The sequence below is a fragment of the Rhinatrema bivittatum genome, chromosome 6 (genome assembly GCF_901001135.1).
Source record: "Rhinatrema bivittatum chromosome 6, aRhiBiv1.1, whole genome shotgun sequence".
In the NCBI taxonomy this organism is placed as follows: domain Eukaryota; kingdom Metazoa; phylum Chordata; class Amphibia; order Gymnophiona; family Rhinatrematidae; genus Rhinatrema; species Rhinatrema bivittatum.
In genome coordinates, this window is record NC_042620.1 from 84,954,388 (window position 1) to 84,981,471 (window position 27,084).

At 47.8% G+C, this 27,084-nt stretch overlaps 1 protein-coding gene across 1 annotated transcript in view; it reads right to left on the minus strand.

Moving 5' to 3' along the window:
• Positions 1 to 27,084, minus strand: part of ACVR1C (activin A receptor type 1C) — a 225,552-nt gene that overhangs the window by 38,097 nt on the left and 160,371 nt on the right. Inside the window, exon 6 of the mRNA XM_029605529.1 lies at positions 26,130 to 26,286. Coding sequence (XP_029461389.1) covers positions 26,130 to 26,286 — 157 coding nt within the window. The remainder of the gene's footprint in view (positions 1 to 26,129; positions 26,287 to 27,084) is intronic.

Genomic DNA, 27,084 nt, shown 5'->3' on the forward strand with positions numbered 1-27,084 from the left:
GCATGGTCGGTACTGCGGGACGGCCTATGGGTCCTCCACCCCGGGTACACATGGTAGGGAAGGGCTGCCTTGCGGGAGAAGGAGGGGGAACGGAGGAGCTTGCAGGGCACAGCGTGGCTTGGAAGCAGGGAGACTAGTATTCAACTCCCACGCCGCTCCTCGTGCGCGCGGGTAGTTTAGAGAGAGGGGGAGAATGTGGATCGAGGCCAGTGGAGGGAAGGCTCCAGGCAGCAGGGGTTGAGCTGTTCGGGGCTAGAGGGGATCGCTTTCACAGTATGCTTTCCAGGTAGCGCATTATGTACCCAGCCACATGGATTACTGGGCTGAGACATTAAACAATTTACTGGGGTGTTAGGAGATGTATGCTTTTGGAAATATATAAAGGGTATATGAGTATATATATATGCGGTAGCTTAAATGCTTCCAGCATACTTATAAAATGAGGCATATTTTCAGGTGGGGCGGTGGGCAGTCCCAGGCGAAAAAGGTTAAGGCAAACTGTTGGAGGGGCTCCTTGGGAGGAGAACCAGAGCCTCGGTGGGCACCCCCGCCTAGGACGCTGGTACATTTCCCACGTATAAAAAAAAAAAGGGGAAAGTTTTTACAGGTGTATGGGTTTATATGCGCTGCGGGACAGCATAGGGGCATAGGGGGTCCCCCGAGTGGGCTAAACGCATGCGGGGAGCGCCGGAGTCGAGGAGGGGGGGGGCGAGGGACCCATTAGGGGGGAATCGGTCCCAGGAAGAGGAGGTAGAAGCAGGCTGGGAGAGATGCTCCCAAGCAGACAGGGTCCTCCAACGCACAGTTAAACGCCGGAATTGGTCGCCAGGCGATGTGTTAAGGCAGTGAGGGTAGCTGGAGTTTATAAAAAAAGGGGATTGGATAATTACTGGCAGAATTCTGTGAACTGCTATTAATTAAGTTGACTCGAGGATGGCCACAGTTATCGCTGGCAGCAGTGACAGGGAATGGACTTGGTTGTGGGCACTTGTCAGGTTCTTGTGGCCTGGATGCGTCACTGTTGAGGGCAGGATGCTGGGCTTGAGGGATCCTTGGTCTGACCCAGTGGGGGCATGTTCTTATGGTGGGCTCAAACTGGGAGTTGGACAGGTGAGGGGATGGAACCACAGGGGACGACATGCCCCAGATGGAGGAATTTGAGGCGGGACGTGCGAGGTGCTCCTTCTAACGGGAATGGGACTGGTTGGCTAATGAGGATGGCTCAGGGGTGTCGCAGCCTTGGCACTATTAGTGAGGTGAGCCGGGTGGCCTCAGGGTGGTAGCACACACACAAAAAAAAAAAAAAAACAGCGCAGCAAGTACAGCGGCCGCTGCATCACAGTTGGATTGGAGGGGAAAGAGGGGAATCCGCTGCTTGGGCGGGCACCAGATGGCGCGCGGCCAGGGAACCCATGCACAGGCATCTCAGAACCTTTTTAATCTTCCTGGTGTGTATGTAAATTTGTGAAAAGATCAGGATGTCATCAAGGTACACCATTACACACTGATAGAGCAGGTCCCGCAGGACCTCATGCATAATATATTGAAACACTGCTACTGCATTGCTTAATCCGAAAGGCATAACGAGATAGTCGAAGGGCCCATCGCGGGTGTTAAGGCTGTTTTCCACTCATGCCGGAGCAGATAGGCATCAAGATCCAATTTAGAGAATATCTTGGCTCCCTGGAGACTGTCAAATAATTCTGATATTAAAGGCAAGGGATACTGGTCTGTGATAGTAATCTTGTTCAGACCCCTGTAATTGATGCAGGCCTGAAGGGTACTGTCCTTTTCCCTACAAAAAGACAAACAAACACCTTGCACCAGCCGGGGAGTTGGAGGGTCTGATGAATCCATTTTGAAGGTTCTCTGGTATTTAGGCGGACATAGTCTTAGTCTCTGCTGCTGAGAGAGGATAAACTCTTCCCTGGGGAGGCTCTGAATTAGGTTTCAAGTTGATAGCACAGTTGAAAAGGAAGTACATCTGCTGCTTGTATCGAGAATACATCCTAAAAGGCGTATTGAGGAGGTAGTCACGATAAGATGGTATAGTAGGCATACAGTGTACTGGAACGACTTCTGAAAGGCATCTACCATGACAGCCAGATCCCCATAGTGATAGTTCCAATGTGGCCCAGTTAAACTGCGGCATATGGTCTGGTAGCCAGGGCAATCCGAGCACCACAGGGTGCAAGGCCTTTTCCAATATGAGTAAAGAGAGGGTCTTGGAATGAAGCACCCCAGTGTATAGGCCCATAGGCTTTTTGGTCAACGAGACCTCCCCAGGAAAGGGTTCTCCGTGTATAGAAGATGATGGTAATAGCATGGCCATGGGCATAATAGGAATACGTATATGTTCCACTAATCATTTAAGATGAAATTTCCTCCGGCCCCGGAGTCCACGAAGACAAGGGTTGGAAATTACAGGCTTCCACAGATCAGTGAGATGGGCAAAGATAATGGGGGAGTGGGCGTAGTTAGACTTAGGAAGAGTCCTCCTGCGGATCATTGGTCTGCATGTTTCCCGAACAGATGGTACAAGTTTGGACGGCGTGGCCGGATGGCCACAGTACATGCATAACCCCATGCACTTGCAAAAATGTCGCTCCTTCAAAGTTAAGTTGCTATGACCTAATTGCATAGGCTCCTCTTCTTCTGAAGGACAAGGTAGGCTGGGTGCAGTATGCATGGGTTTAGGATGGTTACTTCCCTGGATGTGCTTACAAGAACTCTTTGCCCCCGAATCCGGTCTCGAATGCGACAGTCAATTCTTCCAACCATTGCTATGAGAGACTCAAGGGTATCAGACAAATCACGAGCCACCAATTCATCCTTCAATCGAGAGTAAGGCCTTCCAAGAAGATAGCATGTAGACATCCTAAGTCCCAGTGCAGTTCGGAGGCCAAAGTCTTAAATTCAATCACATAATTTGGTAATGGTTTGGTACCTTGCTGGAGATATAACAGGGTAGATCCAGCAATGGTTTGACGAACAGGGTCATCAAATATAGATTTGAAGAGAGCCAAGAAGCCAACCAAATCGTTCAAAATCGGATCACTGCGTGCCTATAGTGGTGAAGCCCATGCCAGGGCTCTTCCATCAAGTAGTGATAGGATATAAGTGATTTTGGAGATCTCTGTGGGGAAGTAGTTAGGTGGCAAAGAGAAATGCCTACTACATTGGTTAATAAAACCTCTGCACAACCGTGCTCCCCCCGAGAAGCGGGTAGGCGCAGAAAAAGGCACAATAGTTTTAACAGTCACTACTGGAGATACGAGTTCTTTAATTGGAGCTGCAAGGTATTTAGCTGAGCATGCAATGGACTAAAAGCGGCAGCCAGATTTTAAAAAGACTTTTGTTACTCGGCGTTCCGATGGGACAGGCCAGGAATAGCCGCAGGGCTATGAGCTGAGACGAGTCCACGGACTTAGCAATCTGTTGTGTTTGAGACATAGTTGTGGACCTTTTGTCCTACTCCCATGGGGAGGGGCCCCAAGGGGAACCTCAACGATTGGCTAGACTCAGTAGTAAGTGGTCACAGGAGAAGATAAGCTTTATTGTACAGCAATGGCCTACCCGAGGAGCGGGCAAGCCGGTAGACAGGTGATACCTCTACAAGACTCGGACTACAGACGTTGAATGCTTTCCGGTAGTGGTCCGCAGAGTGGGGTAACTCAAGAACCCGACTCCCACAAGACGAATGTAGACAGATCCAGCAGTGGTCCGCAGAGCAGGGTAACACGAAAATCGGGTAGGGTGAAGCAGAGACAGAGAGTCTGAAGAGTGGAGGTGCCCACAGAGTTGGTAGCTGTAGCCGAGGCGAAAACTTCCACTGTAGAAGGCGAGCCGAGGAGAGGAATCCGAGGACCGTGGAGCAGGATAACCAAGTGGTTAAAGCGAGGCAAACCCCACAGGGCTGGTAGAAGCAGAAGGGCCGCGAGGAGTGGGTACCCAGAGCTTTCCAGAATCAGCGAAGTACCCCGTAAGGCTGGAGGAGTCTTCCAAGCGGGTGGCTTAGAAGCGGTCAGAATTAGTGGTACCGTAATCCTGGCTATCTCATACCGCTGATAGTGAGTCAGCGAGGCTAAGTACCCGAAGTTAGTGACATCATCTGATGGGGCCGCCCAAGAAGTTCCCGCCATGATGCAAAGCGTGCATGGCCTTATTATATGGACCCAATGGGCTAGTTATGAGGAGACATGGTTTGTATGTAATTGGTATGGTTGGATACCAGGGTTTTGCTCTAGATAAAGTGACCATAGCTAACAAAAGGCTTAATTATATCTTGCAGATGCACCGTACATTAAGTGTTTAGATTGGTCATTGAAAACAGTTATTACCATGGCTACGGCGCCCAAGAGGCTTGAGGGTTGCTACACAGGTAATAACAATAATAAGGATATTTCTGGGGGGTAAGGAACTCCTACACAGGTGATAATAATAATAAGGATACATCTGGGAGGTAAGGACCTGCAACCCCACGGACCACACTTATGACTGGCACCGCCAAAGTGGGGCGTCACATGGTTGTGAAAGCCTGGCATGTGTCAAGAACAGTTATTGCCCCTACTACGGTGCCCGAGGGTTCGAGGGTTGCCAGGGGGATAGACTTGGAGGATGGAGGCATACTTAACAATGCTCTACGGGATGCCATTGTTCTACGAGATTACATCTGGGCATAGTAAGACAAGAAAAGGCACAGGCCGCAGCTTATTCATGAAGTGGGGGACACTTCATGAATAAGCTGCGTGTTTTGGAGGTTACCCGGGCCAGTTGGGCATACTGCAAGTGGTGCCAATGGCATGGTAGCCAATCAGCGCCTTGGGCGGTGTAAAAGGTGGGGGCGCGGAATGCGTCGATGAGTGCCCCCTTGTTGGCGGACAAGGTGGGAGGTCCAGGGAGTAAGACTGCCTTGTTTGGTCCTTATGGCGGGCAGCGGTGGAAACATCATACTGGCTCGGGTACCCAGGGAAATTTTTCTTGATGTGTTAAATAAAAGCTGCGGCCTTATTATATCAACGACAGTTCTCTGTGTTGTTCATGTGTATAAAGTGAATGCTTACGTGTCTAAGGAGAGTAAAGTGACAGAAGGTAGGGACCACGGCCACGTGAAGAAAGTGGCGGCTGCTAGAGTTATACATTCAGATATCACAAAAAATTCAAAAATTATGAAAACACATGCAAATGTTATTATGGTGACTTCCTTTCATAGGAAATTGTTATATTATCCAAACATATTTAAATTACAATGTTATCCAATCACATTCTAATTACAATGTTTTAATACAGATAATATAATATACAATGTTCTCATCACAGTATAATCTCAACAATAATCTCAATCACCTATGTTATCCACAAGTTTAAAACAACCCCACACATATATAAAACCCAACACAATATCAATCATACTGTAAAACATGGTATGAGTGATATTAGGTTGTGATGAGAAGGTTATATATTATATTATGTGTATTAAAACATTGTAATTAGAATGTGTTTGGATAATATTACAATTTCCTATGAAAGGAAGTCACCATAATAAAATATGTATGTCTTTTCACAATTTGTGAATTTTTTTGTGATATCGCTAATTGTCAGGCCGATACAGTAAAACCCGCAGGAGAGCGGGCGCTCCCCTTGGAGCGCCCGGTCTCCCGACGTGCACACAGGCCACTCTTCTGTGTGCGCAATTTAGTATGCAAATGAGGGCCCAAGGTAAAAAGAGGCGCTAGGGACACTAGCGCGTCCCTAGCGCCTCTTTTTTCACAGCAGCGGCAGCTGTCAGTGAGTTTGACAGCCGACGCTCAATTTTGCCGGCGTCTGTTCTCAAACCCGCTGACAGCCACGGGTTCAGAAAACAGATGCTGGCATAATTGAGCATCCATCTTCTGACCCGTGGACCGCGGGCCGATTTAAAAATGTTTTTTTTAATTTTTAACTTTTTTAAAATTTTGGGGCCTCCAACTTAATATTGCTATGATATTAAGTCAGAAGGTGTACAGAAAATCATTTTTTTCTGCTTTTCTGTACACTTCCCTGGCGCTGGCAGAAATTAACACCAGTCTTTGGGCAGGCGTTAATTTTTGAAAGTAAAATGTGCGGCTTCGCTGCACATTTTGCTTTCTGGATCGTGCGGGAATCACTAATAGGGCCAGCAATATGCATTTGCATTTGCCAGCGCGTCCCTAGCATTTTAGACGCGCTATTACCCCTTACTGGATAAGGGGTAAAGCTAGCACGTTGAAAACGCACGGCCAAACCCGGGCTAACAGTGCGCTCTACCGGAGCGCACGGTACTGTATCGGCCTGTGTGTTACATGAATATTTTTAGATTGAGAGTAATGTGTACTAGGGCTGTGAATCGTTTTTTGACGATTTAAAAAAATCGTCCGATATTTTTTAAATCATCAAAAATCGTTAGAGTGCGCGATACAATAAAAATTTTCCAGATTTATCGTGAAAAATCATTACTCCCGTTAGTGTCCACTAACGGGAGTTATTTGGGGGGAGGGCAGGAAAACCGGCACACCAAAACAACCCCTAAACCCACCCCGACCCTTTAAAACTAATCCCTTACCTTTCCCCACCCTCCCAAACCCCCCAAAACTTTTTACGAGTACCTGGTGGTCCAGTGGGGGCGCGGGGACCGATCTCCCGCTCTCGGGCCATCGGCGCCATTTTGGCTGCCACTGGACCACCAGGTACTCGTAAAAAGTTTTGGGGGGTTCGGGAGGGTGGGGGAAGGTAAGGGGTCAATTTTAAAGGGTCGGGCCTCACTAAAAAAAAATTATCGATGTGAATCGGAACCGATTCCGATTCACATCTCCACCGATCAGATTTTTTTCTCCCTCCAGCCGAACCCGATCATTAAGACGATCGGGCACACGATTCACATCCCTAACGTGTAATTCATCTGTTCTCTTCTATTCTATTAGCTTACCTACAACAAATATGGTTCCAGCCCCAGTCTTTTCTATTCTCAATTACAACTTTGCCTCTATCTGCACAGGTATCTTTCAAAGGGCAAGGGATCCTACCACCCTCTTGGATTAGGTGAGATGGAAGTCCCAAAGGGCAGGGCAACCTTTAAGATGGACAGGAAAAACCCCATCCATGGTTGCCAAAAATCCTGTCCTTGCACAGAGAGTAATTTTGTTTCTGCCCAGGAGCTCCCCAGATTGGTGTTGTCTAATCTCTTTACAGCTCTTGTACTCATGGTTAGCAGTATCTCTCTGTGGTTTTATCTCAGTCTCTGGCTCTTGCTCTGGAAACCTTATGGGAGGGATCCCTGGAAACAGGTTCTCTTACCCTGCTCCACTGCAGGTAGGAAAGGGCAGCAAACATCTTCCTCATGATATCTCATTTTAATGTCCTTTTCCCTTAACCAAATAGAACACCAGTGTTACTCCTCACAATGAGTCACAACCTCTGCGGGAAGTCTTCCCTATCCCTGGGCATCCTGAACCACAAGATTCCCCATGCCCTGAATCCAAGAAAGGCCCAGGTGTCCAGTGAGGCACCTACTATGAAAACTCTAAATCCTGAAAACAACCCAGAGGAGTAAAAGAGAGTAGACTGGCAGGATTACCCTCCTGAACCTGGTCAGGAATCCCAGGCTGGGTTAGCCTGTTCCCACTGACTGAGCCTGAAAAGGCAATAAAGGTAAGTTCCCACTACCTCCTAACTCTCCAAAGATTATACATGACTGCCTCCAGACTCTCAGAAGAGAGCTGTTATAAAACCTCCCAGGAAGATGGCCGTTCCCAGGCCCCTCAAAGAAAGGGACTGAATTTGAATGGGTCCTCCCCCCATCCACTTACCTATTCTACCTAGTGCTTCTCTGGGCAGACTGGTAACTAAAGAATGGCTTTTGATTACATAAAATATGAGTATCTTTTATGCAAAACATGCACATGTCCATGAACTTTTTGTTCACATGATCACACATAAGTGAACTCATAAACATACACATTTGCAAAATTGCAAATGTACACATGTATGATTTTCCACATGCATATGAAATTCTGGTTCTTCTGGGGTGTGCTCATTCCAAGAGGGCCAGCCCAGTTTGGCAGCCCAAATTTGCCACCTGGACTGTACCTGGTGGTTAACAATGAGGGGAATCCTTTCCTGATAAGGGGAGTCTGCTACCACAATCGTCACCTCAGAATGACCTGGAAGAACCTGCATGCTCAACTGAATAGGCTTACTTCATACTCCAGAGGGGTAAGTACACAGTGGGAAATATAAAGATGGGGTATGGGGTGGCAGGAAGGCAATGGGGGCTAAAGAGGGTTGAGGTGGGAGAAGGGGGGTAGTAGGGGGCAATAGGGGATTGGGGATAGGGATAGGGGTAGGGGGCAATAGTGGGTTAGGTAGGTAGGGTAGAGATGGTAGGGGGTAGAAGGAGGTTGGGGTGGGGTAGGGGGCAATAGAGGCTTGGAATGGAGTAGGAGATGATATGGGACAATGAGGAACAAGAAGGAGAAACTAAGACTTACCTGATAATTTCCTTTTCTTTACTTCAGCTACACCAGTCAAGAACATGTGAGTTTAGTCTCCTCATCCAGCAATTGGAGGCAGAGGTTTTTTGGGGGTTTTTTTATGACATCACCTGTATTTATGTCATGCATGGAACCAGATACATATACTGGACTACCGTCAAAGCTTAAATTTAAATTATAGCAACTAGCAAACACAAATATGTAGTAAATGAAATCTAAAATTTTGACCTAGTTTCAACAAAAAACACAAAAATGTAATATCTATACTTTGAGATAAATCATCAACTTACACTATGAGGAGCATTTTAACTAAGAAATCTAGTCTTAAAAATCCTTGGAGGAATGAAAATTCTCCTCAAACCATTTTCCCCTTTTATTAATCTTTTTCTTTTCTTTTTACAATTTATAAAATGTAGTCAATCATATCTCACTCTCATAGAGGTAGCCCAATTTGCACATCCCAAAGTGGGCTTCTTGACTGGTGTAGCAGAAGTAAAATGAAGGATATTATCAAGTAAGTCTTAATTTCTCCTTCCTTGTCCTTCTGCTCCACCAGTCAAGTACATGTGGGATGTATCAAAGCCCCATTACATCGGGTGGGTAGATTGCAAACTCACTCTTATGACAGTTGTCCCAGAATTACCATCTTATCTCACAAGAACATCCAACCTATATTGCTTGGCAAATGGACCTAGAGTTGTCCAAGTTGCCGCTTTACCCATATACATATATATATATATACTTATTTGTTTAGTATGTTTTATATTCCACAGTCTCCATAACAAGATAGTTGCTGAGTACAATATTACAGACATAAAACAATGCATCTTTTGATGAGAAGGATTGAAGGGGCCTACAATCTTTAAAGTTCTTAGATGTCAGGAAATGTGTAACAGAATATTTAAAGATGACAAGTGAATTTACTAATTGATAGATTGTATTATTAAGTGGCGCATATAAGGGGGAGACCGCCTCAACCATCTCAGGATGAATTAAGGAAGCCATAGTGTTTGCATATTTACTACAGGGGCTGCAATTGCCGGAAGGCATCAGGACCCATTTGACAAGAGCATAGTCTTCATCGTGAAGATATACTTTTAGTAAATCTGGTTGATATATATATATAATATATTATTATGTGCTGGTTTAAATGGAAAGCTAAAGCTACCTTATGTAATAGGTCTCAGCATTACAGATTCCTTATTAAACCTTAAAAAGGGAGCCTTGGAAGGCACAGGCTGCAACTCCAAAATGCATCTTGCTGAGGTAATTAACAATAACAATTAACAATAAAAATGTCAAATCCTTCTGAGTTGCTTATTCTAATGTCTCATAAGAAGAGCTTGCTAATGCACTTACTACCAAATTCAAATTCTATAACAGTATCATAGACCACAATGTAGGATTAAGGCATTTAACTCCTTGTCGAAAAGTGTGACACCTCCTTGATTGCTTTCCTCTTAATGCAAAAAATTGCGCAACCTGTACCATTAAAGAATTCAAGGCCAAAATCTTGTTGAGATTCTTCTGTAAGAATGTCAGAATATTGCCTATTTGCAACACCATGGCAAACAGTTAATCTATCTACAATATATTGCAAAAACTTGCCATATCCTCACATAAACTCTTTGTGGAATTCCCTTTCAAACTTAACCTTGTTCTAATAACTGATGGTTTGTATCCCTTCTTAGCTAATCTCACCTGCCAAATAGCTATGCCATAAGTGAGAATGAAGATGGGTTTCCCATTACTACTGATTCCTGGTGAAGGAGAACCCTATGCCTTGAAAATGCAATGGTGGATCCACTATCAGCCTGCTTAGATCAGAATACCATGGTCATCACGGCCAGTGTGAAGCCACTAGGACCTCATATACCCACTCCTATCAGAGCTTCTTTATTACATGGCCTATTAAGGGCCAAGGTGGAAGAAAACAAAGAAATATTTCCCTTGATCATTCCTGTATCAGCACATTCATAGTTTTTTCATTGGCTGAAGAGCTTTCTTGCCTTTGCATTCTGGTGGGTTGCTGTTAGAAACATCTATGGTTCACTCCATTTTTGTACTTTCTGCTTGCATGTTCAATGGCCTATTTTGGCTCAAAAAAAATCTCCTTTTCCATTCTCTTGACCATGCTCAAAGCTGTAGCAGATATTTCTCCTACCATGCAAATAATAGCTCCATTTCCTCTGAAACTCTTTGGCTCTAGGAACCCTCTTGTTTATTTATGTATGCTACAAGCCGTTAAGCCCGTTAAAACGGGCTACATTACATTTTTTTTTCAGTCCATTTTCTAACACAGCATCCTTCTACACTTTTTCTCCCTCTCTCCCCCTTCCCCTCGTTCACTCCTCCCCTTTCCTCCACTCAGTCTTACTCACCCTCTGTTTCCCACTGCCTCCTTCCCCTCACTCTCACCTCCCTCCCCTCAGTCACTCCCACCTCTCTCCCCTTCCCTCAGTCACTCCCCACCCTCTCTCAATCCCATCCCCTCCCCCTCAGCCCTCCTCCACTCCCTTTTTCTCTGCTCCACAACTTCTTACCCTTCCACTTACTCACATCCCTGTCTCTCACCTCTCCCTCATTCTCCCTCTCCCCTCACTCTTCCCCACCCCCTACCTCCCTCCCACACACTCACCCACTCCTCCCTCCCTCTCACTCAGTCCCTCCCTCCCACTCACTCAGTCCTCCCCCTCACTCAATCCCTCCCTCCCTCTCACTCAGTCCCTCCCTCCCCTTCACTCAGTCCCTCCCTCCCCCCTCACTCAGTCCCTCCCACTCAGTCCCTCCCTCTCACTCAGTCACTCCCTCCCACTCTCCCTCCCACTCCCTCCCTCCCTCCCTCACTCAGTCCGTCCCTCCCTCTCTCTCTCTCTCTCCTCCCTCCCTACTGGCCGCCGCTCGCTGCCGCCGCCGCCCGCTGCCGCCACCCGCTGCCGCCGCCACCCGACACCTCCATGTTTTTTTTTTCTGACGTTGGCTGAGACCGATGTGCTCGCCCGCACATGCGCGGAAGAGCTGGTCTCTACTGCGCATTTGTGGCACGTCGGTCAACCTTCAATTATTAGGTTGATAGCTGTTGCATAGTTGCATAGCTTCAAAATATACTTACTGTTCCTCAACTAATCATTGGTTGAAAATAGAATAATGATAGCTTTATGACCCTTGACTCTAACTGATGTAAATACCCTGCACTCTATCACTTTGCTCAACCTTGAGCGAAACGCTTCTGGCAAAATCTTTTAAAATGGGCATCTGTTGTCTTAATATCCAATCTAGAAACTCTAGTGATATTCTCCTCTGCAACATTCAGGGAGTTTCTACACCAACAAAAACCTTACCATTATTTTCATGTGATTTTTTTTTTTAATTACGCATTCAAAATTGCATGTTATCATAGTAATTTACATAAGAACATAAGATATGCCATACTGGGTCAAACCAAGAGTCCAACAAGCCCAGCATCCTGTTTCAACAGTGGCCAATCCAAGTCAGAAGTTGCTGGCAAGTACCCAAACATTAAATAGATCCCATGCTACTATTGCTGGCAACAAGCAGTGGCTATTCCCTATTGATTAATAACAGTTTATGGACTTCTCCTAATACGGGCAAAAACCTACTGACAAATCAAAGGCATATGTTATAGCAATTTTCAAAAGCCCACTTCCATGGATAAAGTGCTTTTACAGGCATAAAGCTCAGCATTAAACATGTAAATGCTTTTGAGCATCAGGTCACTAACATTAAACAATTTTCTTTGTGACGCCAACAAAGACAAAACATGAAAATGCAATTCTGAATTTAAAAGCAGTGTGAAATCAGATTGCTGAGCCCATATTTTTAAATGGAAATTCAGTATTCAGTATTATAGTCTATTTTAATTTATTGCTCTGATAGGTCTAGCAAATTCAGATACATATGAAAACCAGAACTGGTCTATAAGGGCCAATCCCTTTTTTTTATTTTTTATTTAATATCTTTTTGAATTTCAAAGTATAATGATTAACAATCTTGCTCTTGCTTTTGAAATAAAGCAGGACATAATTAATGGCTTTATTAATTTGTTTAGTATTGCCAGTATAGCAGTTGTCTTTGCTGATGATATATATACATGGAAAAGAAAAACATGAATGTGTTGGGGAAAGCAGTTCCAGAGCATATCTAAGACCTACTGGTTTCTGATAATGTGAATCCACTTTTTGTAAAAACAATTGTTCTAGGTTTTCTGGCACTCTCTGTAAAATCTAATATTTAACCTATCCTCAGGAAGTCTCTGTGGTTTTGATTCATCTTAACTCAAAACTAGTCTCTGAAGTATCTCACCTAATTTTCCCTCTTTGCAAGGCATTTGCAGAGATACAATTCGAAGCAAGAACCAGCAGCCTAACATCTGAGTCTTCTAGCTCCTACTGCGCTAGTGATCTTGAAGAACTAACAAATGTATTTATTTATTTATTTTCAAATCTTGACAAAATGCTAGGCATCTGTGGATTCAAGCTGTGCAGTCTGTCTTCCATCAAAAAGCTGCAGATTTCTGCTTAATAGAGCTCTTTCCACCCTGCTAGTGCAAATGCCATTTGCAAAGACAGTTTATGGAAAAAAAAAGTGAAACATAATTTCTCATGTACAGCGCCTCCTTCCACAAGGATAGATGATTCTGAAAGTAGTTTAATTTCCAGTTCTGCATAGAGTGGAATGGCTATAGATGCCTTCTGTGTCCCTCTCAGAACTGAATCTCAGCTGGCATAATTTTTCATTCCTAAATTTCAACTTAGTGAAACAAACGGATTATTGAGACCTTCTATTGCTCAGAATTAATCTTTTTATTTCTTTAAAGGCTGAAAGGCTTTGTTTAGGAATCTTAAGGATATGGGGGAGAAAAAACCCCAGAGGCAAGACTGTGGGCATTAATCACTTTGTCCCAGAACTTGGAGAGTTAAACAGCAGAGTCCTTGTTTTTAATCATATGTGGCTGTGCCGAGCCTGTAACTGCTTGAGAGCTCTCAAGATGGCAGCATTCCAGACACAACGGAAGAAACCGTTAGCTGCTCTCTCTGGGAAACTCGCTGAGTTTATAACATGAGGAAGCAAGACGGCACTTCGCTTCTCCCCCTCCTCCGTTTCCCCTATACAAACCACACTGACAACTTATTGGCATAAAATTTTGTAGGCCGCAGTTTATTAACCAATAACATAATAATAACCCGAGCCTCTAATAATTAATACAATCAAATAAAATCCTACCCCGTCCTCCCCCCGACACCCCCCCCCCCCCTTTCTTCTTCACTTACCACCTTGCCGTAATGGTAAGACTTAGGTCCCCCCTCCCCCACCCATGCTTACCCCGCCTCGTCTCCAGCGAGGGTAAGCGTACGGCCTGAGCATCGGCCCCCTCTTGCCCTTTAGGCCTTCCCGTGTAGCGGCCCCGAACTACACGGGCATTTTTCCCTCCCCCCCTTGTCCCCCCCCCCTCCTCCCCCTTCATACCCACAATAAACATCCTGATGGCTCGGGTTTTTCCGCCAAACTGCGACAATCAACAGAACAAACCGTTCACAGATTTCTTTAAGTCCGGGTGGGAGGGAGGGAAGCAAAAAATTCAGTTGCTCGCTTCGTGGTTGCTGCTCAACTGCCAGCATTTTTCCCGCTTTCCCTCTGTCTAGCTACCCTAGCAACCAATAGCAATGCACCAATTCGAAAATTGTTGCTATTTGCCTCAGCTGCTATTCCCCCCCCCCCCCCCCCCTTTTCTGGCTAACCCCTGTCTGCCTAAGCTCCCTGCCCCTTACTCCCATGTTAAACTACGCAGCGCAAGACGAGCTTGCGCTGCTTCCTATAACATGAGGAAGCAAGACGGCACTTCGCTTCTCCCCCTCCTCCGTTTCCCCTATACAAACCACACTGACAACTTATTGGCATAAAATTTTGTAGGCCGCAGTTTATTAACCAATAACATAATAATAACCCGAGCCTCTAATAATTAATACAATCAAATAAAATCCTACCCCGTCCTCCCCCGACACCCCCCCCCCCCTTTCTTCTTCGCTTACCACCTTGCCGTAATGGTAAGACTTAGGTCCCCCCTCCCCCACCCATGCTTACCCCGCCTCGTCTCCAGCGAGGGTAAGCGTACGGCCTGAGCATCGGCCCCCTCTTGCCCTTTAGGCCTTCCCGTGTAGCGGCCCCGAACTACACGGGCATTTTTCCCTCCCCCCCTTGTCCCCCCCCCCTCCTCCCCCTTCATACCCACAATAAACATCCTGATGGCTCGGGTTTTTCCGCCACAACAAAGTCAAATTTACTTGTCTTTGTTCCCCACCCCCACTGCGGCCTTCCTATCGAACTTGCTGCTCAAGTCCTTCCTCCAAGGCATTGTTGTATAAATCCATGCCTACCTCCGACAGGTGGACCCCATCCCCCAAAAAGAATCCCCCCAACATACCCCAAGACCACTCGTGTCGGATCCAAAACCCTCCCTGCTGCACCACCCACTTCCCAATTTGCCTGTTCACTTTTTTAACGCCAATCCGCCACACCCTCTCAGCCCTGTGTTTAAGACGAATGATGATCTCTGACCAGCCCACCCGCGTCTCAGGCCAGCGACTCATGATTCGAGCCAAATCTTTTCGCATGATGCTAATCAGCTTACGACAGGTCAATTTGCCTACGTCGTTACCCCCTAAGTGTATAATTAATATCCTTGGAGGACCCAGGGTTTTGGCTTTCTCCTGCAGAAATGGCAACAAGTCCTCCCATCCCATTCCCCCTTTTCCAAACCAATGCACCCTCCAAAGATCTTTATTCAGATTCAGGTTCTCTCCGTAAGGTCGCTTTGCCGCTCTTCGTTTCGCCCGATGCACGAACGAGTGGCCCACGATCCAGGCACATTCACAGACGCTCTCCCCCCTTTCCGCTTCTGAAATACAAAACCCTGCATTAATCGCCTACATAATGCGACACTTCCACCCACTTTATTTACGCACGTACGACCGAAAAGCCTCAGATTTCCATCGTCCCAACCTCTGGATGCTGCTATCCGACCAACCTAACTCCGCCGCCGTCGTTGCCGCACCTATTCTGAACGAATGCGTCGTATACCGCTTCGTATCCCACCCTAAACCTTCCACCACTTTGTACAACACTCGAGCAAACTGAAAAATAGTTAGGACCTCCCCGTTAGCATGCCTTAAATACTGCCCTTTCCAACCCGGTCTGACCTGTTGGAACGCCCGGGCGGCCACCACGGGGCACACAATCGTGTCTGGCGCTTTACTTAACGAAAGCCAAGCTCCCCTCCCCCATTGATCAGTTTTCGAATGACGTATCCGTATGCGAACCATTTCGTCAGACACCCACACGTCGTGAACCCCTAAACCCTGCCCCTTCTGTCCCGATTTTGACCGCGCCGCCAGCTCGCTAACCCTTAACGCTCCGAAAAAGGCGAACGAAAATGCCACGCGGAATAATAAAATCTCATATGTAGAGTGACAAACCTCCCCTAAATACTCGACCACCGCAACCAAATCCTGATAACGAATCGGCTTCCGCCGATCTCTGCGTCGCTGAAACCCTCTCCCCCACCCTTTCAACATACGCCTCACTACGAAACTAGCCGTTGGATCCTTTTCACCTACCACTTTTTGAAAAAACGCAAAACCCGCCAACTGACACCGTACGGACCCCAAGGTGTACCCCGCACTCTTGGCCCACAAAATGAACTGCCCGATCTCTGTATCACTCACTGCCCCACCTTTCCACCCTCTTCCTCCCAGAAACCTAGCAACTACTCCTCTCCCAGACATATAAGAATTCCACGTGGACGATGCCAATGATCGCCGAATCAAATCCCAGGAGTCGTCTTGATGAGCTGCCACAGATGATCCGGACAAGTCTCTCCCCGTAACGAAGCTTGAGGAGCCTCCGCCCTGAAGACATCCCACTTGAAACGAGAAAGAGCATCCGCAATCAAGTTCACGTTCCCTGGTACATGCCGCGCTCTAATCGTCACGTTCCAATACAGGCATAAAAATACCATCTCCCGCAACAATCCCGATACCCTTAAACATTTAGCTGCTAACTTATTCACCACCTGAACCACGCCCAAGTTATCACACCACCACACCAACCTCCGGTTCTGCAGCTCCTTACCCCAAATCGTTAAAGCTACCACTATGGGAAAAAGTTCTAGGAATGTGATATTTTTTACTACCCCTTCCTGCACCCACGCCGTGGGCCACGCTTCCGCACACCACTTCCCTTGGAAATATATTCCAAATCCGCAAGACCCTGCCGCGTCGGAAAATAATTCCAATTCAGCATTCGAAATTTCGTCCTCCTGCATTACTCGCACCCCATTAAATCCGTCCAGAAATCTCTCCCATACCTCCAATTCTTCCTTAACGTCTCTGGTGACTCTAATGAAATGATGCCCCGCTTTGACCCCCACCGTTCTATGTGACAGTCGGCGAATGAACGCTCTTCCCATGGGAATAACCCTGCAGGCAAAATTCAAAGAACCAATCAAGGACTGCAACTGGCGTAAAGTCACCTTTGTTGCTCCTCGCACCGATCGAACTAACTCATGCAACTTAAGAACCTTGTCCGCGGGTAACCGCGATACCATGTCTACCGAATCCAATTCTATGCCAAGAAAAATGATTTTCGTCACCGGCCCCTCCGTCTTGTGATGCGCTATTGGTACCCCCAGCTCCTTGGTCACCTCTAAGAAACCCGTCAACTGCCGCTGACATTCGTCCGTTACTCCAGACCCAACAAACAAGAAATCATCCAAATAATGCAATAATCTGTCACACTGATTATGCTGTGCCGTAACCCAGTGCACAAACGTGCTAAACGCCTCGAAAAACGCGCAGGATACTGCACAACCCATTGGCAGACAACGATCCACAAAGTAACCGCTCTCAAAATAAAATCCCAACAACGGAAAACACGAAGGATGAATCGGAAGCAATCGAAACGCCGCCTCTACATCCGCCTTAGCCATGAGAGCTCCTACTCCCGCATGGCGCACCATATCAATGGCCTCCTCGAAAGACGCATACTTCACCGAGCAGTCCTTCCTAGGGATAAAATCATTCACGGCCGCTCCTTTTGGATGTGATAAATTCAGTATCAACCTGAACTTACCCAACACCTTCTTTGGAATGACTGCCAACGGTGACAAATGCATCCTCCTAAAAGGTTGCTCCCCAAACGGCCCTACAATCCTACCCAGCTGTAGTTCCTCCCGCAACTTATCCCTCGCCACCTCTGCTAATCGGTAAGCCGATCTAGCATTCCTAGCCCTCCCCCCAAAACCCGGGCCCACATACGGAATTTTAAAACCTTCCCTAAAACCGTTTTCAAGCAATGATTTTGCCCCTTCGTTGGGGTAATGCCGTAAATACTCCCGCAAGACCCCCACTGCGATTGGTGAGTCCGCTTTCCGAAGAAGAACGTCACTGTTTAACACCCTTGCCAAGGGCCGGCTTTTGTCCCTGCCCGCATTTTGTCGCGGGGTGAGCTCCACCACATGTGGAGCAGGCGTGCCGAAACTTGCAGTCCGGGAACAAACAAGTGAGTTTGTTGAACCGCCAACACACATCCGCGACACTGCCCGCTGCTTGACTCCCCCCGTCGCTCCGTCGAGGCCCCCCGGGGCTCCGAAAGGACTGCCCTTTTGCCCCTGCTACCGCAGCCCCGACACCCCCCGTGCCCCCCGCACCACTGACTACCCCGGTTTTTGCACTTCCTACCCCTTTGTTCGTCATCTGTGTTAGCCACAGGTGTATGTCCTGCGTGCCCCAGGACATGAACTTATTGCCCGCCATCTTATCTCTGAATTTTTCATCATAGTTGAGCCAAGCCCAACCTTCGTAATCCCTGAACGCTCCTAATATGCTGTCCGCGTAAGACAGCAAAGCCCCGTATTGCGCGCAATCAAAATGGCTCACCACGCTCGCCAATCGCAGGAAACCCCGAACCCAATTCACTATGTTCTTAGATATTTTTGGGCCTTTTTTGACCCCCTTTCCCTTTTTCTTAGCTTTTTTCTTGTCCCTGCGCCCCCCCCGTCGCCCTTCTAACAATTTAAAAATATCCACGAATCTTCTTTTACGTATCCGTTTAACCAGGCGCTTGGGAACTTCCTCCCACAGTTCCGTTAACGAAGCGAGGGCTGGATGTCCCATATCCTGGCCCGGACCGTCTCCCAGCACCGCTCTCTTTGCCCTATGCTCACTACTCAAACTAGTATCCGATGACGAAGTACTAGAATAACTAGGGCTCCGGACCCTTTTCTTTTTTCTAAATGAACTCGGGCAACTCCCCTCAACCATATTTCCATGCTTACCTCTCGTCCCTCCGGACGTTCCCGCCTCTCCACTATCTCTGGCTCCCTCACACGGCTCCTGCTCTGCCCTTGTCCGCTGCTCCGCTGATCCTCTCCTGCCAATCTCCCTTCTCGCCTCCACTTCCCGCTCTCTCCATGATTCATTCTTCGAAGGTCCCGCCGCCTCGTCCTCCGCCGCACCTGAAAAAGACCCAAAAGCCCTCCAATCCCCAAAGTTCCCTGGCTCCCTGGACCCGGGAGGTCTCTCTCCATAGGGCAATGCACTGCCTCTCTCCCTCCTCAGCTCTGGAAATAGCTCTTTGGCACCTGCCTGACCTGACCAAACCCCAGCCCTGAAACTTCCTCCTGCTTGCCACCCTCCTGACCCCGCACCTGCCCAACTTGGCTCAATGACATGCTCTGGCCCTAATTCAGCATGTCTGCCTAGGCATTGCCTTATGATATCCGCCACCACGGAGATGGGGATATACGCCTCCTCCCCCGCTGTCTCCCCGCAAGGCAGGCCCCCAAGCGAACTGGGCCCCCTGCCCTCTCCGCCTGCACTAATATGTCGCCCAGCCTGCGAAGGAATCAGCTGTGGGAGCTGCTGTCCCTTCACTAAGGGAGCCCCGTTAGGAGCTGCCTGCCCGCTCCTCCCCCGGCTGGCTCCTGTACGAGCCCCCCTTTTGCCGGCGCCCGAACTGGCACCTGCTCGCCCTCTGACCCTACCCTCGGCGCGCCGCGTCTCCGGGCTCCTACCTCTGCCCGCGCGCGCGCTCCTTACTGGCTCCTCCCTCGGGCTGCAAACACGCCGTGCCGCGCTGCTGCGCGCCCTAGGCCTCCCGCTCTTAGCGCCCTTGGCAGGGCGAGCAGCCTCCGCCTCCGCCCCCTGCGCGACTTCAACCCCGGTAAGTCCGGCCCCCCGTGGGGGCACCAATACGCCGCTCTCTCTAACCGCCGGCCCCCAGGCCCCGTAACACGGAAAACGCGCGCGAGCCGGGGCTGGCGGCGACGGGGGAACATAAAGCGCCTCCCGGAGGGGGGGAAAGCGACCCGGCCCCGCAAGCCCCGCGGGCTCCGTGTCCGGCTCGGCGCCGCTCTCCCCCGATTCAGACACCATCAAGGGGGAACTGAGGGGGGAAGGGTCGCGCCGCGGGGAAGCCTGACCAGAAGCTCCCTCATCCGCAGCAAGGCCGAGACGAGCCTCCCGAAACGAAACGCCTCCCACAGGACCGCCCGAAGGGAAAGCCTTCCCCCGGCCGCGAAGGAACTCACCGCGAACCCCCAAAGGGGTTGGGCCAAGCAGCCTCACCGCGTCCGCAGGCCTCCCTGCTCTGCCCCTTCTGCTACTCATTCCGGCAAATCCCCCACGCTCCGATGTGCCTAACCCTGGAGTTGATCAACAGCCGCAGCGAAGCAAAAAATTCAGTTGCTCGCTTCGTGGTTGCTGCTCAACTGCCAGCATTTTTCCCGCTTTCCCTCTGTCTAGCTACCCTAGCAACCAATAGCAATGCACCAATTCGAAAATTGTTGCTATTTGCCTCAGCTGCTATTCCCCCTCCCCCCCCCCCTTTTCTGGCTAACCCCTGTCTGCCTAAGCTCCCTGCCCCTTACTCCCATGTTAAACTACGCAGCGCAAGACGAGCTTGCGCTGCTTCCTAAAATATATTTATGCACTAGGTTCAAGCTAGTAAGACCCCAGACTGTAAGCTTGCTCGCGTTTGCAAGCTGAGCACTATGTGCTGTCAGATACTGCTGCCTTTTATTGGTCACAGAGAGCACAGTGCTCAGACACATGAACTGGCACATGGCAATCCTCAGAAAATGTCCTTGTCTTAGAAAACCATTTCCAATAGGGATGTGAATCGTTTTTGAACGATTAAAATTATCGTCAGATAATTTTAAAATCGTCCAAAATCGTTGGAGTGCACGATACAATACAAATGCCCCCGATTTATCGTCAGGGGCATTTGTATTGTATCATTAAATAGGGCGCGGGAAAACCGGCACACCAAAAAAACCCTAAAACCCACCCCGAACCTTTAAAACAAATCCCCCACCCTCCCGAACCCCCCCCAAAATGTTTTAAATTACCTGGGGTCCAGTGGGGGGGTCCCGGCTTGATCACCCTCTCTCTGGCCACGGCTGCGTTAAGAGAAATGGTGCCGGTGGCCCTTTGCCCTTATCATGTGACAGGGCAAAGGTAGCGCCGGCGCCATTTTAGTTCCTGGCTCCCGATGTCACGCGTGCAGGAGATCGCCCCGGACCCCCGCTGGACCCCCAGGGACTTTTGGCCAGCTTGGGGCGACCGCCCGTATGACATAGTGAGGGCAAAGGTAGCGCTGGCGCCATTTTGAAGATTGGCAATACGGCTCGCGTGCAGGAGGTCGCTCCCGGACCCCAGCTGGAATTTTGGCAAGTCTTGTGGAGGTCAGGAGGCCCCCCCCCCAAGCTGGCCAAAAGTCCTTGGGGGTCCAGCGGGGGTCCAGGGGCGATCTCCTGCATGCGTGACGTCGGGCGCCAGGAACCAAAATGGCGCCGGCGCTACCTTTGCCCTGTCACATGATAAGGGCAAAGGGCCATCGGCGCCATTTCTCTTAACGCAGTCGTGGCCAGAGAGCTGGAGATTGTGCCGGGACCCCCCCCCCCCCCACTGGACCCCAGGTAATTTAAAACATTTTGGGGGGGTTCGGGAGGGTGGGGATTTGTTTTAAAGGTTCGGGGTGGGGTTTAGGGTTTTTTTGGTGTGCCGGTTTTCCCGCCCTCCCCCGATTTACGATTTTTAACGATTTAAAAAAAAACAAAAAACACGACGATAAGATTTCCCTCCCCCCCAGCCAAAATCGATCGTTAAGACGATCGATCACACGATTCACACCCCTAATTTCCAATACAAACTGAAAGTATCTTCTCCCTTTTTTTTTTTTTTTAAATCATAGCCTATATAACTTACCTTAGCCAGCTGAAAGCTCTGGTTCTTTTCCTGCCTTGAAAAAGGTTAAAGGCAGTTTGAATAATACAAGAGAATGTTACCTTCTCTTGTCAACTGTGTTTTATTGCTCAACCTATTGCCACATTCAAGGGATGGGAATCAGGATGGAAGACTAAGGGGGTCATTTTTTAAGCCTTTCGCATGCGATAGCTTGCCGGGGGTGGAGTCGGGCAGGGATGGGGGAGTCGTGGCGGCGAGGAAGCAGACGTGGTGGTATCTTCGCTGGCGGGGATAAGGTAAGTTACATTATCGTCACCAGTAGCGCGCCCAATAGTGCCACCTTTCACGGTGGTGCTATTGGGTGCGAAAGCCGGCAGCGTTAACACCACAGTGGTGTGATCACTGCCGGCTTTCGCAGGCCCGCCCCCCCTTCGCTCCCCGTCCTTTGCCCCCGCCCCCCGTTACCACTGGATTCACCATTCTCTGTGAGAATGGAAAATCCAGGCCTAAGTTAGAGGGCTCGCTTTGAATTCTGAGAAGAAGTGGTGAGCTTTCAAATTGTCAACAGCACGCTTCACTGCAAGGCTTATTAATTGCTGGAGCTTGGCCTCCACAAGCATTTCAGCTCAAAGAATAAGCAGAAGTTCCCTTTTTTGAAAAGGGCCTGCTCAAACTATACATGTAGTGCTCTCCCAGAGAAAAACAAGCCTCATCAGATGGGTAGTGAGCTGCTTTGCTGTTCTGGCTCGCATCACTACAGAGAACAATCCACAGGAGCTTGGCCCATTAAGATAAATTTGACTCAAAACTAGTTTAATGGCTATATCACAACCATGAAATAGTCATAAAAATTCTCTTCAATGAAAAAAATGGGTTAGAGGCTTGTCCATAGCTGTCCATCCAATAGCTGGAGGCGGAGAATACTGGCTGTATTTGGTTCCATGCACAACATAACACAGGTGATGTCATAAAAAAAAACCACACCTCTTGGAACTAAACCCACGTGTTCTTGATTGGTGGAGCAGAAGGACAAGGAAAGGGTTGGGGTGGGGGTGGTAGTGGGCAATTTGTGGGGCAATAATGAACTAAAATCTTTGTAATCCTATATCTCTGTAGAGATTGAGGACCTCAAGAAAAAGACTTGAGAGCTGTGAAGAAAGGAAGGGGAGTGGCTGGATCAGCTGCCTGCCTGGCAGGAGGGACATGAAGGTATGTTAATAACATAACCATCAGAAGATGTCAAAAAGGTTTTTAGATTTCCAGCTTACATCACTGGTCCTACTATTGCTCTGCCACTGTACAAGACCTTGTCTCTGCCTACTGCTTCCGAAAACTAGGGGTGTGCATACATTTATTTTTTCAATGGGGTTTTGTTTTCGGGTCCAGGGCAGGCCATTTCAGTCCACTCCCCGAATCCACTTTTTTCGTCCAATTTCGGGGGGAAAAAAACCCCACCCCAACCCTTCAAATTTAATTAACTACAACCCCCCAGCCCTCCCAACCCCCCAAGACTTTCTGAAAGTCCCTGGTGGTCCAGCGGGGGTCCCGGGAGCGATCTCCCACTCTCGGGCTGTCGGCTGCCAGTAATCAAAATGGCGCCGATGGCACTTTGCCGTTACCATGTGACAGGGGCTATCAGTGCCATTGATTAGCCTCTGTCACATGGTAGGAGCAATGGACGGCCGATGCCTATTTCGTTGCAAACGAATGCACACCCCTACCAAAAACTTCATTCACACTTACTTCATGTTTGCCCATTCACTGGATCATGGGCAGCACTTTCTTGAAACAATATGTCTTATATACTCACAGGCCTATTACTGAACACAAGAACGAATTAGATTTTAATTCCTTTTACTCTTACCAGGCCAGCTCAATACCTCCTATTCAACAAACATACATAAACTAGTGGCAGCAACTTGGCCCTTGATGTCTTACTATGTAGGGCATATCCTAACACAAACCACCCAGACATTGACCCTACCTCCTAGCTCCAAACACAACCATCACTTATTCAGAGACAGCTTCATTGAAGCTTCCGTATCTCTGGAAATGTATTGATGGCCTTGCCACACTTTATATGACATCGGTGTCCCACCGCTGGGAGCACTCACCATTGTCTTGGCCTCTCCCACGAATGAAATTCTCCTTAACTGATGATGCATATCACTCCCTGGAGCATATGAGCTGATGGATTATAACACACACTTTTTGCTCTCTTGAGTGAAAACACCAGTTCAAAAGAGGAGGAAAAGGCAGGCGAGCTCTTGGCTTCTCCAGCAGAGGAAGCAGTTATTGCCACTACTGGGCAGCAGCAGCCACCACCACCACCAGCAGCAGCAGCAGTGGACCCCGCAATGCCACTACAGACACTCCCTCCCCTAAACAAGGGAGGCCCCAGATCAGTGGCCCCCACCAATCCTTCTTCCCTTCTCAGTAGGTCCTCCACCCATTTCTGCCCAAGGACCTTGGTCCTGAGGCTAGCCAGCCATTGCTTGCCAATGGAGGTGATGACTTTGACACCATCCATCTGATTCAGCACAGTTCCCCTTAACTGCAGTAGCTGCCTCAGTGAATGGAGCACCCGCTGCATGCTAGGAAGCAGAATCTTAGGCAGCCATTGACTTGGATGTGCTGATGATGGTGGAGGAGTTAAGTGGGGTCAGAGCTGAACTTAGGAGGGTAGTCGAGGTGGTGGAGTGACTAGCCCAGGCTCAAGAGAGCTTCACAGCTGCGCTTGAGTTGATGGCAATGAGGCCACCACCACTGCCACCAGCTCCTGCAGGCTTTTCAGCACTTGGCATCCCAAGGTTCTTGGGCCTTTTTTTTTTTTTTTTTTTTTAATGTAAATAGTTTAGTCATTAGCTTTTCCCTTCCCTTTCCCTTTTTATTGTAAATAGTTTTAAAAGTTTTTTACAAGTTTATTATTATAACAATCAAGAGATCCATATTCAAAAGCATTTAGCCGGCTAAATAAATATTTGGGCACGTATTTGGTAAATTCTAGACTGTTATTAAGATAACCAGCTAAACTTTAGCTGGCTTAGGGGGTCATTTACCAAGCGAACTGCATGCAATAAGGGATGTTTCGCACCCGAAAAGTCCCTTATCGCGTGCGATACCAAGATGGGGGTGGAGTCGGGGTGGCGTCAGCCCCAGAAGAGGAGGAGTCGGGGGCAGCACCGGGGCTGACGCCACGAAGACTGCACCGACAGCGAAAGGTAAGCACCTTTATCGTTGTCAGTTTCGCGCCGAATAACTACACCTTTTATGGTGTAGTTATTTGGCGCGACGCCAGCAGCGATCGCACTGCGGAGGTGCGATGGCTGCCGGCTATCGCAGGACCACCCCCGCCCCCCGTTACCGCGGGATTCGCTATGCCTTGCGGCATTAGTAAATCCAGCTCTAAGTTAGGGATGTTCCAGGAGCATAATTGGGAGAAGTTGAGAGTTAGCCAGATAAGTCTGATCGAGCCAAAGAGCTGGCCTAAACTTAGCAGCTAACTTTATGATAGCCAGCTATATTCAATAGATATTGAATATACCTCCACAGTTAATTAAATACGTTTTAACTGCACCTATTTTTGAGGGAGGGAGAGAGTCAGAGAGAAAGAGAGAGAGAAAGAGAGAGCACGTTTCTGTATAGGGTCAGTCTGACACTCTCTATATATGTACCACTGTAGAGGGGAACTTTGAATCGGGGTGGATTTTGGAAGGTGGGGGGGGGGGGTTGGGGGGAGTTATAAAAACATTCTAAGGTATTCATAGTAAAATTGATATTACTAAAGATTTATATTTATTAATTGTGTGTTACGGAAACATTCTTTACCTCAGAAAGTTTCTGTGACACCACCCCCCTAACCCACCACTCCGCACCTTCTGAAACCCACCCCGACTGAAAGTGCTCCTCTACAGTGGTATGCATTATTCATGCATAAGCATAAATACACATGTATGCTGTGGGGTACAAATATATGTATTTTATAATCTGCACGTACACGATACGCTGGGTTATAAAATACTATGTAAAACTACGCACTGTCATATGCAAGCGAATATGCTGCCACGCGTAGTTGTTTAAAAATTATCCTCCCTGGCATTTGAGCAGTAAAGGGATATGGATGGGGTTGCAAAGAGAAGTAATGGGCTTAGAAAGAGGCATAACATCAGAAACTATGTTGGGGAAAAGCATCATTCACATTTCAAAAAATCTTTGTTATATTAGTCATGTCAGAAGGTGAGCTTCATACCCTTATCTGAATCATGGTTATCCAGGTTATCCCTCAACCCAACTCTAAATAAAAACTGATTCACCATCTAATTTTTATTCAAATATTAAAATAAAATACTTTTAAACTTACCTTTTTGTTCCCACTCTTGGATTCTGAGGTATGTCAATAGTGTTCAGTACTGAATCATGTTTCACAGCAAGACCTAAGTCTGCAATGGCGCATGTTTCATTTTTTTTCACTAAAATATTTTTGGTTTTCAAATCTCTGTGAGCAATAGCAGGTTTACCTGTTGAGAAAATGAAACATCGCATATAATAACATTTCTTATTTGTTACAAAACTGATAAACAGCAGAGGTAGTAGCAACCAGCTTAGTCATTTACCTGCAGAGATAGTAGCAACAAAAGCCATGACAGAACTTATTAAATATGCTTGGGACAAACATATTTAGTGGTAAGGGAAGGTGAGTGAAAGCAGGGAGGGGGCTTGAGTGTTGCTCAGCAATATGAAATTTTACAGGGCCAAAAAGGGAAAAACACAAGTCAATATTCAGAGAATGCATCAGGCTTCCAAGAAGGCTGGAATAATCTGCAGAAAGCAGAGTTGTGGATACGTATAGGTACGACTCGGAATATCACTTTTTTGGAGATATTTCCTATAGTTATGCCTTTGGCAATTTGGAGTGACAGGTTAAGGAATAGGAAGATATCTTTTTGGTATGACAATTTGGGACAAGTACAAGTTATCAACAGGCAATCTGCTAAGTGCTTCCTAGTGGTGGACTTCCTTCGAGAATTTGTTTTGCGTTGTTTGCAGCTTAATGTGACTTTTTGTGCATGTCACGTTCTGGGGGTTCATAATGGAATCACGGATTCTCTCTCTCATTGCACATGGACACAATTATGAATTCTGGCACCCGATGTGAATCAAGACAGAGCAGTGGTACCAAATTCCCTATGGAGATTCAGTGTCCCAAAGCTTGGTCTCTGCTGTGAATTTCATTAGCACCTTCAGCTTGGGCTGCGTATGACAGTGTGGGAAGATTGTAAAATTTTTATTTTCTAAGGGGTAGTCATGAGGTCCTG